The 17,129-nt window shown below is 41.3% G+C and overlaps 2 protein-coding genes across 2 annotated transcripts in view; one reads left to right on the top strand and one right to left on the bottom strand.

Moving 5' to 3' along the window:
* Window positions 1–17,129, top strand: part of LOC148443293 (uncharacterized) — a 75,007-nt gene that overhangs the window by 10,371 nt on the left and 47,507 nt on the right. The window contains 1 exon segment of the mRNA XM_088463015.1: window positions 2,401–3,183. Coding sequence (XP_088319141.1) covers window positions 2,401–3,183 — 783 coding nt within the window.
* Window positions 1–17,129, bottom strand: part of LOC148443295 (uncharacterized) — a 59,458-nt gene that overhangs the window by 22,955 nt on the left and 19,374 nt on the right. The window lies entirely within an intron of this gene.

The following is a 17,129-nucleotide window of genomic DNA, read 5'->3' as shown; positions in this document are numbered from 1 at the left end:
AGACTACCCAGAGTGCTGGAGGCAGAAGACGAGCCTTGGCGCTATGAGCTTACCATAACAGACTACCCAGAGTGCAGTAGACAGAAGACAAGCCTTGGTGCTATGGGCTTACCTTAATAGACTACCCAGGGTGCTGGAGGCAGAAGACGAGCCTTGGTGCTATGGCGTTACCATAATAGACTACCCAGAGTGCTGGAGGCAGAAAACGATCCTTGGTGCTATGGGCTTACCATAATAGATTACCCAGAGTGGTGTAGGCAGAAGACAAGCCTTGGCGCTATGGGATTACCATAATAGACTACCCAGAGTGCTGGAGGCAGGTGACTGCACCAATTGTTTTCGCACAGTGAGCTGTCACAGCTGGCACCGATTGTTGCATTGCAGTGATCCTGTCCATGTCAATGACGGGTAACAAGTGGTACAGAAAGTGAGTGCATGTGTGCGCCATCCTTTGGAGGGAGAGTGTCTGCTTGCTCAGCAGTCTCATCAGCCAGTCTGTTTCCCTGGGCTATAGCAAATGTCTAAGCAGCCAGTGAGTGCTCACACTTTTGTCCATCTATTGGCGGTCACATGTTGTATCTGTGAGCAGGCCATAGTTTGTTTGATGGCTTATGGGACATGTACATGACCAGAATGTCCTTGTACTACTCCACTGGTTTTATCTTCCACGCAGACGGCAATGGCTTCCCCTGTCACATGGATTAATATCTTGGGCAATGGGTGACCAACATGTTGCTGAAATAGCCCGGAGGATGGAGCTTATCGCCATATAACTGGGTAAGGATGCCAGCTGCATTACCTTGGGCCTTGTGTAGGTGGAAAGTTTGTTACTATAAATTGGGAGGCCCCATGGCCGGGCCTCAGTGAGGGCTTTTTAGATATCTTCAAATGCTTCAGTGGAGTCCTCTTTGTGTCACCTTCTCTGGTTGTGGTAAGGCAGAAAGGTCATTAACTTGAGCTGGAGGAAAGTAACTCCGAGTAACCGTTGGAGACCTCTCCTGTGTAGTGTGTAGATGTTCCTAATTTATGTAATAAATTCTCTCATTCCTTCTGTACGCTTTGTACAGTCTTTGCACATTTCTCTCCATGCGGACCAGGGACAGTACATTACGCATAGTGTGCGCCTGGACCTAAGGATGACCAATCTTGTTATTATCGTTATGTTCCTCACACAAACATTTTAAAGGTCCTAATTGTGAGAACGGTCTAGAACATTTTTTCAACACTTTATGCAGTTTATCCTGTATCTGACTGTTTTCTTGCCATAAATACTCATCATTACACTGACCGGCATCCATTGTGGAATTTCCAACAAAGAAGGACCCGACCTTATTGCGGTATAGCTAATCACAGTAATACAACTTCATACTGAGACATCTCCTTAATTACAACGTCACCGGCAGGCCTATAGTTTGTTATATCTTCTAATGGGGGACAGACCCATAATGAACAGTGTGGAAGTGTTGGATCCAGCAAGGATTAAGGTCACTTAGAATCTGCTGACATATGTCCGATCCTGTTACCTCTATCTTTATGTCATGTTCCTTCATTGATGCTATGGATGAGAGGAGCGCACATAAGAAGTGTAACTATTACATATACATGGTGACACCTCTGCATTGCTGCAGTTACAGTGTTCCTGGATATTGTGCATCTTACCTACAAGCCTGGAGGCAGCCGTATTATCCTCACGCGTTTCAGCTGTAATTTTATACAAACACCGTTCTAATATATTACAGCACATTATAGCTGTATTATCGCCACACGTTGCTGTCATGTTACAGAGTAATTCCCAGCACATGTAATAGCTGTATTATCGCCACATGTTGCTGTCATGTTACAGAGTAATTCCCAGCACATGTAATAGCTGTATTATCGCCACATGTTGCTGTCATGTTACAGAGTAATTCCCAGCACATGTTATAGCTGTATTATCGCCACACGTTGCTGTCATGTTACAGAGTAATTCCCAGCACATGTAATAGCTGTATTATCGCCACATGTTGCTGTCATGTTACAGAGTAATTCCCAGCACATGTTATAGCTGTATTATCGCCACATGTTGCTGTCATGTTACAGAGTAATTCCCAGCACATGTTATAGCTGTATTATCGCCACATGTTGCTGTCATGTTACAGAGTAATTCCCAGCACATGTAATAGCTGTATTATCACCACACGTTGCTGTCATGTTACAGAGTAATTCCCAGCACAAATGACTATAATAAAGCTGTAATCCCTGCCCTATGTATAACGGAACATAAAATGTCAGGTGATGAGTGTTACATTGTACATCATTGTGAGTTTATCCATTTGATGGTGATAAAAGGAACTTTGATAACAGTCTTTATTGAAAAATTAAATTTATGTGGCATCAATCATATATTTATTTTATTCCCAGCAGATGGAGGTAACAGCAGGAATATCTCAAAGGAAAATCTAATTTTGTCTGCAGATTGTGAAATAGAAGATAATGACATCAAAGAGAATTATCCAAGAGAAAACCCCATTACCCCAATTATACATCCAGTACCTCAAAGTGATCCTGCTAATAATGTGGAATGTTCTCCTGGTACATCTATCACAGCTCTTAGAGTAGATAACATATTTACCTCTCCTATAGAAGCCAAATGTCTTACACAGAACACAAAACTCATTCTCCATCAGCCAGCTAAGGCAGGTGAGAGACCATTTCCATGTTCTGAGTGTGGGAAATGTTTTAAGCAGAAATCATATCTTGTTTCACATCAGATGAGTCACACAGGTGAGAAACCATTTCCATGTTCTGAGTGTGGGAAATGTTTTACGTGGAAAGCAAATCTTGTTACACATCAGAGATGTCACACAGGTGAGAAACTATTTCCATGTTCTGAGTGTGGAAAATATTTTGCACAGAAATCAGTTCTTGTTAGACATCAGAGACGTCACACAGGTGAGAAACCATTTCTATGTTCTGAGTGTGGGAAATGTTTTACGTGTAAATCAAATCTTGTTACACATCAGAGATGTCACACAGGGGAGAAACCATTTCCATGCTCTGAGTGTGGGAAATGTTTTAAACAGAAATCAAATCTTGTTACACATCAGAGACATCACACAGGTGAGAGGCCATTTCCATGCTCTGACTGTGGTAAATGTTTCATAAAGAAATCATATCTTGTTATACATCAGAGAAGTCACACAGGTGAGGCCATTTCCATGTTCTGAGTGTGGGAAATGTTTTTCATGGAAAACAGCTCTTGTTAGACATCGGAAAAATCACACAGATTAGCTATTCTCATATTCTTATATTTATATTTTCAGATTGTCAGAAATTACAGAAATTTGATCTCATTAAGCCATCCTTTATTTAGCCTGTTGAAACTTTGCATGTTTACAAGTGGAAATTATTTATACTAAAAAACAAAATATCCTTAAGGATAGTATTTCTACTGACCCGGCTGCTTCATTGGCCTCTTCTGTTGTGTAAACCAGAACAATGAATAATAATGTATTGTATTACTGTCCTCATTGTTTCTAATATTTAATCTATTTTGTATAGAGTGTTACTCTGCAGTGTGTATAGCAGCATATGTATGGAGAGTGACCCTGCAGCGTGTATAGCGTTATATACTACAGATAGGAATTACAGCGCTCTAAATCTTTAGGTTAGAATCTCTCCAGCTGCTCCACTTAAAGAGTTATCCCAATCTCTTAAAGAACATAAATTGCCCAAAAAAAATGTGATGCGCTCAGGGATCTTCCCGATAAATAATGTGTATCTTAATGTTTGCTAGTAAAAGATGTGTGTACATAAGTCCAGAAAATCAATCTGTGGGTAGGGTGTTCTTTATAAAAATAGATTAAATGTCCAAAGTAATCCTATCCATGACCGGGAAAGTGTCACTGATTGTGTCCCAAAATCCAAACACTCTTTAGGGAAAAACAAATATATAGTTTGTGGATAATCCCAGAATAGTAACTTATGATGTCTGTAGGAAGGGTGTTCTGATAACAGTGCTATGCCTCTTCTTCCTCCTCTCCACCTCAAATACAATACATAGGCACGGTATCAGGAACTTGGAAACACAATAATGCAGGATAGGTAAGTAAGGTGTGTACTTACCAAATCCGTGATTGATTCCTGCTGGTCCCCATAGTTCCAGTGTTGGCAGAGATGATGATAAGGGATGGTGCGGATGTGATAATATGGAGGTGATGGTATGAGGCTATGCACTATGCAAAACTCAGGACCCTGGTCTCATACAACACTATTTATGGTTACAAATGTGACTCACAAGAGTCTCACACAACCAGTTCCAAACTACTGGTAATAAAAGAAGAGTGTTCACAAGTGCCTTGCACAAATGTACTCAGACATGGGTTCTGTGTTGAAAAAAAGGGGGCGTGGCCCAACGCGTTTCATCCAGGTTAGCGGACTTTTTCAAGGTGCCCGCCCGTCTATACTTCACTTTCTTATATAGACTGATTGCTGATGTCCTCGCCGCTGTGCTCGGCGTTACCCGCACTTCCGGGTTCGTGTGTGCGTCATCCCTGTTGTCCTGAATCCTATCATATGCACTAGAGTGTGCATTGATGTCTTCTGAACTTGTTGTACTCATGCGTCGTCCCGGCGGCCATTTTGGTAAGGGTTTTATAATGTACAATACTATACGGCGGCCATTTTATTGGTTATTCAGTGTAATCATGGTACAGAATATAGTAGAAATATGTCTCCCAGTGGTGAGCGACCATTGTATTGGTTATGTGTTCTACACGGATTTCACTTGTATCCTCACACTAGTCATATTGAACCTTCCTAACTATTGCATATTTAATCATTATGACTCAAATATTTGTATTGAGCCATACTGTACTCATTTCTCTACAAGGGGTCTGACTATTAATCAAAAGGTTATGGTGGTTATATTTCTACCTTTAGTATAATAGTAAATGTTAAACATCAATGACATTGTGTTGTTTTTATGTTATGTATGTATTTATTTATGTATTTTATCTACCCCCATCTTACAGAACCTATTTAGGTCCTATATGTAACCTGCATGGTCGATCTCTTGTCCTAAGATTTTCTTGTAGGGTGTCATATTAATTTAAGTATTCAACGTTTTATTAAAGAATTGTTCCCGTAAACCTACGGATCTATATTCAAACCTTCTGGGATTAACGTATGTAGATGGAATATCCACCTGCTTTCGATTCTATCTATCCTGCTACTGTGGTCTCCTCCCCTCCAATTGGGAGTGACCTGATCTATTGCCAGGAACTTCCATCCCCTGGGATTGCTCTGATGTTCTGACACCCTGTGCTGGTCATATTGCGGATACGCTCTCCTATTCTGGTTTTCAAATTCCTAGTTGTACGACCTACGTATTGCAGATAACATGGACATTCTAGCAAGTAGATCACATTCTTGCTGTCGCAGCTTTATGTGTGCCGTATTTTATATTTCTGATGGGTCTGATTGCTAATGATACTCTCCGTAGGAATGGTGCTTCGATAACCCTGATGTTTATATTGTTGGCATCTACCACAATGATAGAAGCCTGGCCTCATTGTCTTCCCATCTAGCGGTATATGTATGGAGAGTGACCCTGCAGTGTGTATAGCAGTATATGTATGGAGAGTGACCCTGCAGCGTGTATAGCGGTATATGTAGGGAGAGTTACCCTGCAGTGTGTATAGCGGTATATGTATGGAGAGTGACCCTGCAGTGTGTATAGCAGTATATGTATGGAGAGTGACCCTGCAGTGTGTATAGCGATATATGTAGGGAGAGTGACCCTGCAGTGTGTATAGCGGTATATGTATGGAGAGTTACCCTGCAGTGTGTATAGCAGTATATGTAGGGAGAGTTACCCTGCAGCGTGTATAGCGGTATATGTAGGGAGAGTTACCCTGCAGTGTGTATAGCGGTATATGTAGGGAGAGTGACCCTGCAGCGTATATAGCGGTATATGTAGGGAGAGTTACCCTGCAGCGTGTATAGCGGTATATGTAGGGAGAGTTACCCTGCAGCGTGTATAGAGGTATATGTAGGGAGAGTGACCCTGCAGCGTGTATAGCGGTATATGTAGGGAGAGTGACCCTGCAGCGTGTATAGCGGTATATTGTAGGGAGAGTGACCCTGCAGCGTGTATAGCGGTATATGTATGGAGAGTTACCCTACAGCGTGTATAGCGGTATATGTATGGAGAGTGACCCTGCAGCGTGTATAGCGGTATATGTAGGGAGAGTTACCCTGCAGCGTGTATAGCAGTATATGTAGGGAGAGTCTCCATGCAGCGTGTATAGCGGTATATGTAGAGAGAGTGACCCTGCAGCGTGTATAGCGGTATATGTAGGGAGAGTGACCCTGCAGCGTGTATAGCGGTATATGTAGGGAGAGTGACCCTGCAGCGTGTATAGCGGTATATGTAGGGAGAGTTACCCTGCAGCGTGTATAGCGGTATATGTAGGGAGAGTTACCCTGCAGCGTGTATAGAGGTATATGTAGGGAGAGTGACCCTGCAGCGTGTATAGCGGTATATGTAGGGAGAGTTACCCTGCAGCGTGTATAGCGGTATATGTATGGAGAGTTACCCTGCAGCGTGTATAGCGGTATATGTAGGGAGAGTTACCCTGCAGTGTGTATAGAGGTATATGTAGGGAGAGTGACCCTGCAGCGTGTATAGCGGTATATGTAGGGAGAGTGACCCTGCAGCGTGTATAGCGGTATATTGTAGGGAGAGTTACCCTGCAGCGTGTGTAGCGGTATATGTAGGGAGAGTTATCCTGCAGTGTGTGTAGCGGTATATGTATGGAGAGTTACCCTGCAGTGTGTATAGCAGTATATGTAGGGAGAGTGACATTGCAGCGTGTATAGCGGTATATGTAGGGAGAGTGACCCTGCAGTGTGTATAGCGGTATATATATGGAGAGTGACCCTGCAGTGTGTATAGCGGTATATGTAGGGAGAGTGACCCTGCAGTGTGTATAGCGGTATATGTAGGGAGAGTGACCCTGCAGTGTGTATAGCGGTATATGTAGGGAGAGTTACCCTGCAGTGTGTATAGCGGTATATGTAGGGAGAGTTACCCTGCAGCGTGTATAGCGGTATATGTAGGGAGAGTTACCCTGCAGCGTGTGTAGCGGTATATGTAGGGAGAGTTACCCTGGAGTGTGTATAGCGGTATTTGGAATTGGATCACATGAATGGTATAATAGTGTGTAAGGAAGACACAAGGAACAGTGGGCAGTAAGGTGGTAGCAGAGTGGTAGCATCTAATAATAGAGGTTCCTGACACCCACCTCCTCCCCTCTATGTAATACCTATTATATGCTGCAGGGAGGCAGAGTAATGGGAGGATTTATACACTAAGTTATATCAGAGAATGATTTGCTAGAGATAGACATAAAAGCTGTCACACACCATCAGGACACAACAACAGTGAGGAGTAAGGACTCCTGTGGGCAGGACAGTTGGTGTAATGGTTAGCATTACTGCCTCACAGCACTGAGGTTGTGGGTTTGATTCCCTCCACAGCCCTAACTGTGTGTAGTTTGTATATTCTCCCTGTGCTTGGGTGGGTTTCCTCCAGCTGTTCTGGTTAAACATTTACTGTAGTGTCCATGTAGCAGGGAATATAGAGTGTAAGCTCCACTGGGGCAGGGACTGAGGTGAATGGCCAGATACTCTCTGTAAAGCGCTGTGTAATATGTGTGCGCTATATAAATAACTGGTAATAATATAAATAGTATAAGGGTGTCCCTGGTGCTCCGGGTGGTGTCCCCACTATGTGTATATATCTGTGTATGTAATTACACTTTTCTCTCTGTACTTCTCTTTCCTGAGCTTAGAAGATGAGGCTATAAAGGTATTTTTCGAAAATATAAATATATTAGTACATACTGCACAATATTATACCTGATACATTGTAATATTGTGTGTATTTATTTATCTGGTTTTCCATGTACAAAGTGCCAGACGAGCATCTACTTCCCAGTGCTGGGATTCCAGGGACTGAATGTTTCTCATGTGCTAAGTAACTAAGTGATGTATCATTAATCACATTTTATTTTTTATCTCAATATCTCTGAGTTAATGAATAGACCGATATACCTAACACATACATTGTGCACCCAACCGGTATCACATGGCCATTCTATGTACTGGTTATATTGTTTTATATGTCATGTACTTAACTAAAACAACAAACAAATGGATCCGCTAATATCGTGTGTACTAATATACAATGTATCACCCCTCACACGTTACCACAGGTGCTAGGAAATCATTACACGTAGTGTCTGGAGTCCGGTCTCTCCCAGGTCATAACGTTAAGAAGACAAAAGAAGAAAAGTAACTCTCATCCTTGCTGGGGGCACTCTTTGATAATATATTAAAATATAACTTTTATTATATATGTTAACAAACAACGTACAACACAAAGTATCAAACGATGATACAGTGAAAATATGAATAATAATAATATGATATTACTGAGTGTTAATACTCAGTAGTATTGGCAGCAGTCATGTTCAAGTAAATGGGCAACTCTGTATATAATCCGTAGTAAAACCATATATAATACCTGGTAATTGCTTACATAGAGTTACCTGGTATCGTCTACTAATATAGAGCAATATGTAGTGTCTTTAGCACTCACTACTTATCTCCAACATATAACTACATATAGCATCCACCAATGGTACAATATGTATTACCGCCCATAAATACCGGCAATAAATCACTGCAAATAAATGGTTCCGCTGAATATACTGTGGTATATGTTAGTAGTACAGGTAATAGGTATGTCTGCTAAACAATATCAGTCTATAGCCACAAAGACAATTTATGTACCAATTAGAGCAGATCAATAGATGGTACTGACAACTATGTAGAAAGCTTGGCCTAATGTATCAACATATCAGATAATAGTTATGTTGGTTGCTATACAAAAAAAATATTGGCTATATATAAAGAAAAATAGCTTCTGCCAAAAATATGGTAGTGTGTAGAGGTGTCGCCAAACAAAATGTTTTAATTTTTTTTTTTTTTATAAATCACGCTACCCCAATTACAGACATATCATGGAGGCAGCTGCTGCTCTCTGTGTGACATGCATTTATACAGAGGATTGGTCTAGTCAGGAGGACATAACAAGTATCTGTAACTCTCTATCACAATATTCCATGAAAATCAGTGGTAAAAAGGAATAATTGGTGGAACAATGATTTGATGACTCGTGAGACACATTGATGAATGGTGAGACACACTGATGAATGGTGAGACACACTGGTGACTGGTGAGACACTGGTGAATGGTGTGACACACTGGTGAATGGTGAGACACACTGGTGAATGGTGAGACACTGATGAACGGTGAGACACACTGGTGACTGGTGAGACACACTGGTGACTGGTGAGACACACTGGTGAATGGTGAGACACACTGGTGACTGGTGAGACACACTGGTGAATGGTGAGACACACTGATGAACGGTGAGACACACTGGTGAATGGTGAGACACACTGGTGAATGGTGAGACACACTGGTGAATGGTGAGACACTGATGAACGGTGAGACACACTGGTGAATGGTGAGACACACTGGTGACTGGTGAGACACACTGGTGAATGGTGAGACACACTGGTGAATGGTGAGACACACTGATGAACGGTGAGACACACTGGTGAATGGTGAGACACACTGGTGAATGGTGAGAAACACTGATGAATGGTGAGACACTGATGAACGGTGAGACACACTGGTGAATGGTGAGACACACTGGTGAATGGTGAGAAACACTGATGAATGGTGAGACACACTGGTGACTGGTGAGACACTGATGAATGGTGAGATTACTGGGAAAAGAGGGACCATAAGTGACAAATAAAAAGGAGGAAAGTGTTGTCTGCACACCCTCAGGTGGATAAGTGAGTGTGACAATCTCATATCATAATAAAGTTGTTGTGTAAGTGTAACATTATTATGTACAATAATTACATCTGTAAATACGATGTATGTGTGAAAATGTAGGAACAATGTTATAATGTGTGTGTATATATAATATATATATATATACATATCCATATACCCGTACATACACATATATAAACCTAAGTATGATGCCTATGGTGTTGTGACAATGAATGGTGTGTACCCTTCATATGAGAAAAAAATATACTGAAAAATCCAGATAGTGTACGGAGTGAGTCGTGTATAAGTGGTGACTCTATAGAGGGATAAAAGATTTATGTCTATGGTCCTACAGGGACAGTGGGTAAGGATAGTAATATCTAAGCCATCAGAGAGATTATACAGTAATATATCACTCAAGGCAGTTGCCAAATATTGATATTCTAATACTGTTACAATCCTCTAGCAATTGCTAGGACCGAGATGGAGGTATTGGAGGTACGAGGCACATCCAAGAACAGTCACGAGCAGAATATTAAAATCATGGCAGTTTACTTTATAAATGATATGGTGGACCTTGAGGGCCAGTACAAACACAACATGTCAATGGTGTAGTAAGGAGCTGATACCATAGGACAGTCAATAGAATATACTGTAGACTTACAGCCCAAACTAAAGTTGTTGAATGGCCAGGAGGCCTAGTTGACAGTGATGCTTGAAACGTGATATAGAAGCAGGATTGCTGGAGGGCTTAGTAGACAGCGATGCTTGAAACGTGTAGAAGCAGGATTGCTGGAGGGCCTAGTAGACAGTAATGCTTGAAACGTGGTATAGAAGTAAGATTGCTGGAGGGCCTAGTAGACAGCGATGCTTGAAACGTGTTGAAGCAGGATTTCTGTATGGCCTGGAGGGCCTAGTAGGAAGCGATGCATGAAACGTGGTGTAGAAGCTGGAGAGCCTAGTAGACAGTGATGCTTGAAACGTAGTGTTGAAGCAGGATTGCTGGAGGGCCTAGCAGAAAGCGATGCTTGAAACGTGGTGTAGAGGCAGGATTGCTGTATGGCCTGGAGGGCCTAGTAGACAGCGATGCTTGGAAAGTGGTATAGAAGCAGGATTGCTGTATGGCCTGGAGGGCCTAGTAGACAGCGATGCTTGAAACATGGTATAGTAGCAGGATTGCTGTATGGCCAGGAGGGCCTAGTAGACAGCGATGCTTGAAACGTGGTATAGTAGCAGGATTGCTGTATGGCCTGGAGGGCCTAGTAGACAGCGATGCTTGAAACGTGGTGTAGAAGCATGATTGCTGTATGGCCAGGAGGCCTAGTAGAAAGCGATGCTTGGAATGTGGTATAGAAGCAGGATTGCTGGAGGGCCTAGTAGACAGCGATGCTTGAAACGTGGTGTAGAGGCAGGATTGCTGTATGGCCTGGAGGGCCTAGTAGACAGCGATGCTTGGAAAGTGGTACAGAAGCAGGATTGCTGTATGGCCTGGAGGGCCTAGTAGACAGCGATGCTTGGAAAGTGGTATAGAAGCAGGATTGCTGTATGGCCTGGAGGGCCTAGTAGACAGCGATGCTTGGAACGTGGTATAGCAGCAGGATTGCTGTATGGCTTGGAGGGCCTAGTAGAAAGCGATGCTTGAAATGTGGTATAGAAGCAGGATTGCTGTATGGCTTGGAGGGCCTAGTAGACAGCGATGCTTGGAACGTGGTATAGCAGCAGGATTGCTGTATGGCCTGGAGGGCCTAGTAGAAAGCGATGCTTGAAATGTGGTATAGAAGCAGGATTGCTGTATGGCCTGGAGGGCAGTTTTCAGAGCACATAATGCCGGCTCTTGCTATAATTAAGCTAAGTGGACATTATACAAAGTGTTTGTACGATTCAATTGTTGCTCATCTTGTAAGCAACACAGTTCTAGTTAATCTGATACCAATACCTATTTAGTAAATTAAGACAATGCCGGATCAGTTGGTAAATTTCCTCTTTTATCTTTTTTCTATTCCATAATTGGTAATTATATGTTGACATAGTTTAACTTTGTTGTAATTTGGAGTGGTGAGGGGTGGCCACTACCCCCTACTTTTCTCATATGTACCTCCTTAGGAGGTGGTCCTTTCTAGCTCCTATATGGTGCTATTCTGTTTTTTCCCCATATGTTTTTTTTCTTTTTTGTTTATGTTTCTTTTTTCTCCTGCTATTATTATACATCTGTGTTCCCTGTTTTGCTTTTTTTTTTAAAAAAATGATACAAAATATGCAGATCTAGTACAACTTACTGTAGTCTATGGGTCACTACATCGTTATTTCAACATGACACAATGGTTCATTTACCCTCCTTAAATGTTAAAGGGCTAAACTCGCCCAACAAGAGGCGACTGGCCCTTTACTTCTTCCACAACCATAAGGCACACATAGTGGAAGTTCAGGAAACCCACTTCATTAGTTCAGCCCCTCCAAAATTCTTTCATTCTTATTACCCCCAATCTTATATGTCAAATGGTCCTCAAAAAAAAACTGGAGTGGCCATACTATGATCACCTCCTGTCAATTTACGTTAGATGAACAAATTACAGACCCAAATGGCCTGTACCTTATTTTAATAGGGAAATTAGAAAATCGAGTGGTTACAATAGCTACGGTATATGCCCCAAATGCTAAACAAACTTTATTCTGTAGGAAATTCTGCTCCATCCTCCAAAAATGCTGCAAGGGTCCAGTTATACTGGTCGGGGACTTTAACATGTTGCTAGACCCGACACTAGATAAATCTACACCCACTAGTAAATTACACTCCCAACAGGTCAAGGATCATTCTAAAGCGTTTAATAGAATATTATTAGAATATGATGTTTGGAGGGTGAAGAATCCTACGGCCAGGGATTATACATTTTACTCACATGTACATCACTCCTATTCGAGGATAGACTTAGCACTGTCAGATAAATGGACCTTACGGGAAATTAGAAAGGCTACTATTATACCAGTAGCGTGGTCAGTCCACTCGGCTCTTGTTTTACACTGGGATGTGGATTCTCACAAGACCACCCCCTAGAACGTTGCATCTAGTTGACCATTTGTTGACTAATTCAGAGGCTAGACAAAATATTCTTAATTCTCTTACAACATATTTGGACACCAATAAACCAGAGGACACCTCATTATTTAACCATTGGTGCACTCTAAAGGCGGTGGTGAGAGTTACAGCAATCCAATCGGTGGCAAGACTTAGGGAAGCAGCTATTAAAACCCAGGCAGACTAAGAAGTAAAACTAGCTGATCTAGATGCTAGACATAAAAATTCCCCCCTTAACGATAAAATCTACTGAGAACTTCTTAAAAGCTAAGGAAGAGTGGAATGTGTTGGCTTTGGGGGAGGTTCATAGGACTATATTTAAATTGAAACAGAGATGTTATGTTCATGGAGAGCGGGAAGAATGCTAGCTCGGAAGTTAAGAGGCAAAATGGCTAGGGAACAGATTTGGGCGATCTTTAATTCAAGGGAGCTAAGGTCACTGATCCTAATGATATAGCACAGTGGTTCTCAAACTTGGTTCTGAGGACCCCACACAGGTCATGTTTTCCAAGTCACCCAGCAGGTGCACAGGTGTACTCATTACTCACTGACACACTTTAAAAGATCCACAGGTAATTATAATTATTTCACTTTTGATTCTGTGAGGAGTCCTGGAAAACATGCACTGTGTGGGGTCCTAAGGACTGAGTTTGAGAACCTGTGATATAGTGAATGCTTTCACTGATTACTATTCTAAACTTTATAACCTACAAGATGATCCCCAAGTATCCCAACTTTCCTCCAATTTTAGTTAATCTTTTTAATGAAGTATCTGACCATGGCTCTTTACCCAAAGAGATGCTAGAAGCTAGATTGGTAGTGTTTCCCAAACCAGGGAAGAGCCCTACTCTAATCACCAATTATCGACCGATAACATTGTTAAATTCAGACTATAAAATCTATGACAAACTTATAGAATATATGCTAAGCCTGCTCCTTCCATCCCTAATACACCAAGACCAAGTAGGTTTTGTCTTAGGCCACCAAGCCACGGACAACACCTGATGTGTAATTGACTTGATAGAGGCCTTCTCTGTTTTGGGTCAACCATTGTTGGTGCTTTCCCTGGATGCAGAGAAGACTTTCGATAAGACTCCATTGGGGCATTTAACAGCAGTGCTACAACATTTTGGAATACGTAACAGAGCCTTATCTTGTATATTGGCGCTATATTCCAATCCTTCAGCTAACGTGTTCACTAATGGTTTGCTCTCCAATGGGTTGGACATACCTAATGGTACCCGCCAGGGTTGCCCACTGTCACCATTAATAATCACATTAGCCATTGAATGCTGAGACTATTCGGTCTACAGCAATGATTCAAGGCCTTGCCTTTGTGGGAGTACATCATGCGATCTGCTTATTCGCAGATGATGTACTGTTGACTCTTACACACCCCATTTCTAGTGTATCATGCTTACACGTGGTACAAGAGAATTATTCTCATGTATAATGCTACAAGCTGAATACGTCAAAATCTGAAGCTCTCCCGATTAATGTCCCACCCAATTTGCTTACCACTCTTAAAGCTTCTTATTCATATGTCTGGAAATCTAGAAGTCTTAAATACCTCGGAATCCAGATCATCCCGAAAATATCTGAATAATTACGTGTAATTACCTTCCCTTTTTGAGCTCGCTATCTTTAATGTTAACAGACTGGATGATGCAAGAGGTCTCATGGTTGGGATGTATAGCCGCCTTGAAAATGATGCTTCTTCCTAAACTTCTTTACCTTTTTAGAACAATACCGCTGTTGGTTCCAAAATACTTATTAGATAAGTTCCATGCAATATTTATTAAATATGTTTGGAAAAATAAAAAGCCAAGAGTTGTTAGGAGAATTTTGTCTTTACCAAAAATGGAGGGGGGATTAGCATTCCCGAACTTACAAACATACCAATTGGCATGTTTACTGAGTCAAATGGGAGAATGGTTCATACAAGATAACCCAAAGACGTGGGTTAGTTTGGAAAGAGACATAGCTTCCCCATTACCAGTGACAGACTTACTTTGGTTACCTCAAACCAGTACCCCTCATCGAACCTGTTGCTTAGCAGTTTTTTTCCCCCATAAGGCTTGGCTTGAAGTGGTTTCTAAGTTAGATGACATTACTCTGCCTAATACTAATCTTTCCCTTAAAGGAATTGCCTCTTTTATTTTGAACTTAAGATTTGATAACAGGACAAATAAGGGAGTGATTTCTTTACATGATGTCACCACAGACGGCATTTTGAACTCTTTCGCTCAGATATGAGAGAAATTCTCTATACCAGTAAAAGACTTTTATAAATTTCTGCAACTACGTCATTGGCTGTTTAGTGCAACACAAACTCCCCATCATTTGTGTAAGGTCCCTAAATATTTGCACGATAAGAGTTACTACAGTTTCTTACAAGAGAGGCATAACTTGGTGGTATACCCTTATAATTAGTTCTCCAAAGCCCTCCAGATTTCCATCCTTAGTGAAGTGGGAGTCAGATTTGTCATGCTCAGTAACTGAAGACTGGCAGTCAATCTTTAACACCTGTTTTGGGCTTTCTAAATGTGTCTCACATGTGGAACAATTCTATAAACTCCTCCATAGATGGTATCTCACCCCATAGAAGCTACATATGATTTGACCAACGATTTTGAATTTGTGCTGGCGACACTGTGATCAAGTGGGTACTCTGCCACACGTGTTCTGGTCGTGAACCATGTTGCTCCCATTATGGACACTAGTATTCAAACTTATTGAGCAGGTTCTGAAGATCTCTATTAAACCAGATCCTATAGTAGCTATCTTTCATATATATCATGGAAACCTTACTAATAATGACCATTACATAATGGGGCACATACTTATTGCAACTAAACTGCTAATTGCTCAACAATGGAAATCAAATGTTATCCCTAATATACAGGCTATTGAAAGTAAAGTACAAGCTCATTATGAATTGGAGACAGCAGGGGTCCCCTATTCATCTTCAGTATCCAACCCCGATTCGTTGGTTCGGTTGGAATGAATATTGGAGTCACAAACGTTCCTAGGGTAACTGAACTGAACTAAATAATGCAATATATCCAAAGCTTTATTGGCCACAATTCACAGTAATATTATTACTTTACAACTGAATATTTTGTCAATTTCTGATGAGTCCTTAAATAGCCTGCATATGTGATCGATTATGTATTTGTATATGGTGTTAGTGTTCTCTATTCTATTAATGGACCTATGGTCTATTCTGACCTAAAGATATGTTTGCAATGTATGTACCTCTTCCAGTTATTTAATTTTATTTTTCTTTTTTCCCCATTTATGTTTTATATTGCGTTATCCCATTTATGTTTTTCTCTGTATTTTTCTGAAAATTAATAAAAATGGAAAAAAAAAATGAATAAATATTTTCATTATTTCAATACATTTTGTATTTTATTAATTAGCCAAATTTATATATATATATATTTATTTATTGTAACAAGAATCCCATAGACTGGGTGAAATCCATCAGCATCTTTATTTCTCACCACGGGCAGGTATACAGGATATGGCAGTTTCACATGCAAGATGTTACACAAAGTCTTTCAAACAGCAATATACAGAATATTTCTTCAGAGGACTCGCAGTTCCAGGACCCCTGACACTAGTCACTCCAGTGCCTATAACCTGGGTGACTATCTCGCCATCAGGATCAGTTTCCCCAGTGTCTCTGTAGCTCTTACACCAGCCTCACACAGCTGCCTTTCCAGACTCTGAGGCAATACCTGGACTTTTCACATTCCTAATGCTTTTGCTCTGCCAAACCTGGGAGATCTGGATATTCCACATTTACTTCATGTGGAATTATACTGACCATGTCACAATATATATATATATATATATATATTGTGGTGAGACGGGTTGTCTCTGACATGAATTGCCCACATTCCTGTGGGATCAGCTCCCTCCAAGGGAGGCTAGAGTGAAGCCTGTGCATTCTGCAGTAGCAGTGGAGGTGTGGAACTCCAGGCCCAGCTGCAGCTCATCACTGAGAGACAGAGTTTCAAACTTTCATACACCTAGTGCTCTGGGCACTGATAAGAGAGACTTTAGTCCATAATGATGTAACCTCACAAAGAGCTTCAACAGCTGATAATTTCTTAGCTCGTAAACCAGAGTGCACAGGTTACATGACCTG

The sequence above is a fragment of the Taudactylus pleione genome, unplaced genomic scaffold (assembly GCF_031769625.1).
Source record: "Taudactylus pleione unplaced genomic scaffold, aTauple2 ptg001312l, whole genome shotgun sequence".
NCBI lineage: Eukaryota > Metazoa > Chordata > Amphibia > Anura > Myobatrachidae > Taudactylus > Taudactylus pleione.
The sequence above is the reverse complement of the archived record's forward strand: the minus strand, read 5'-3'. Positions and strand labels throughout refer to the sequence as shown.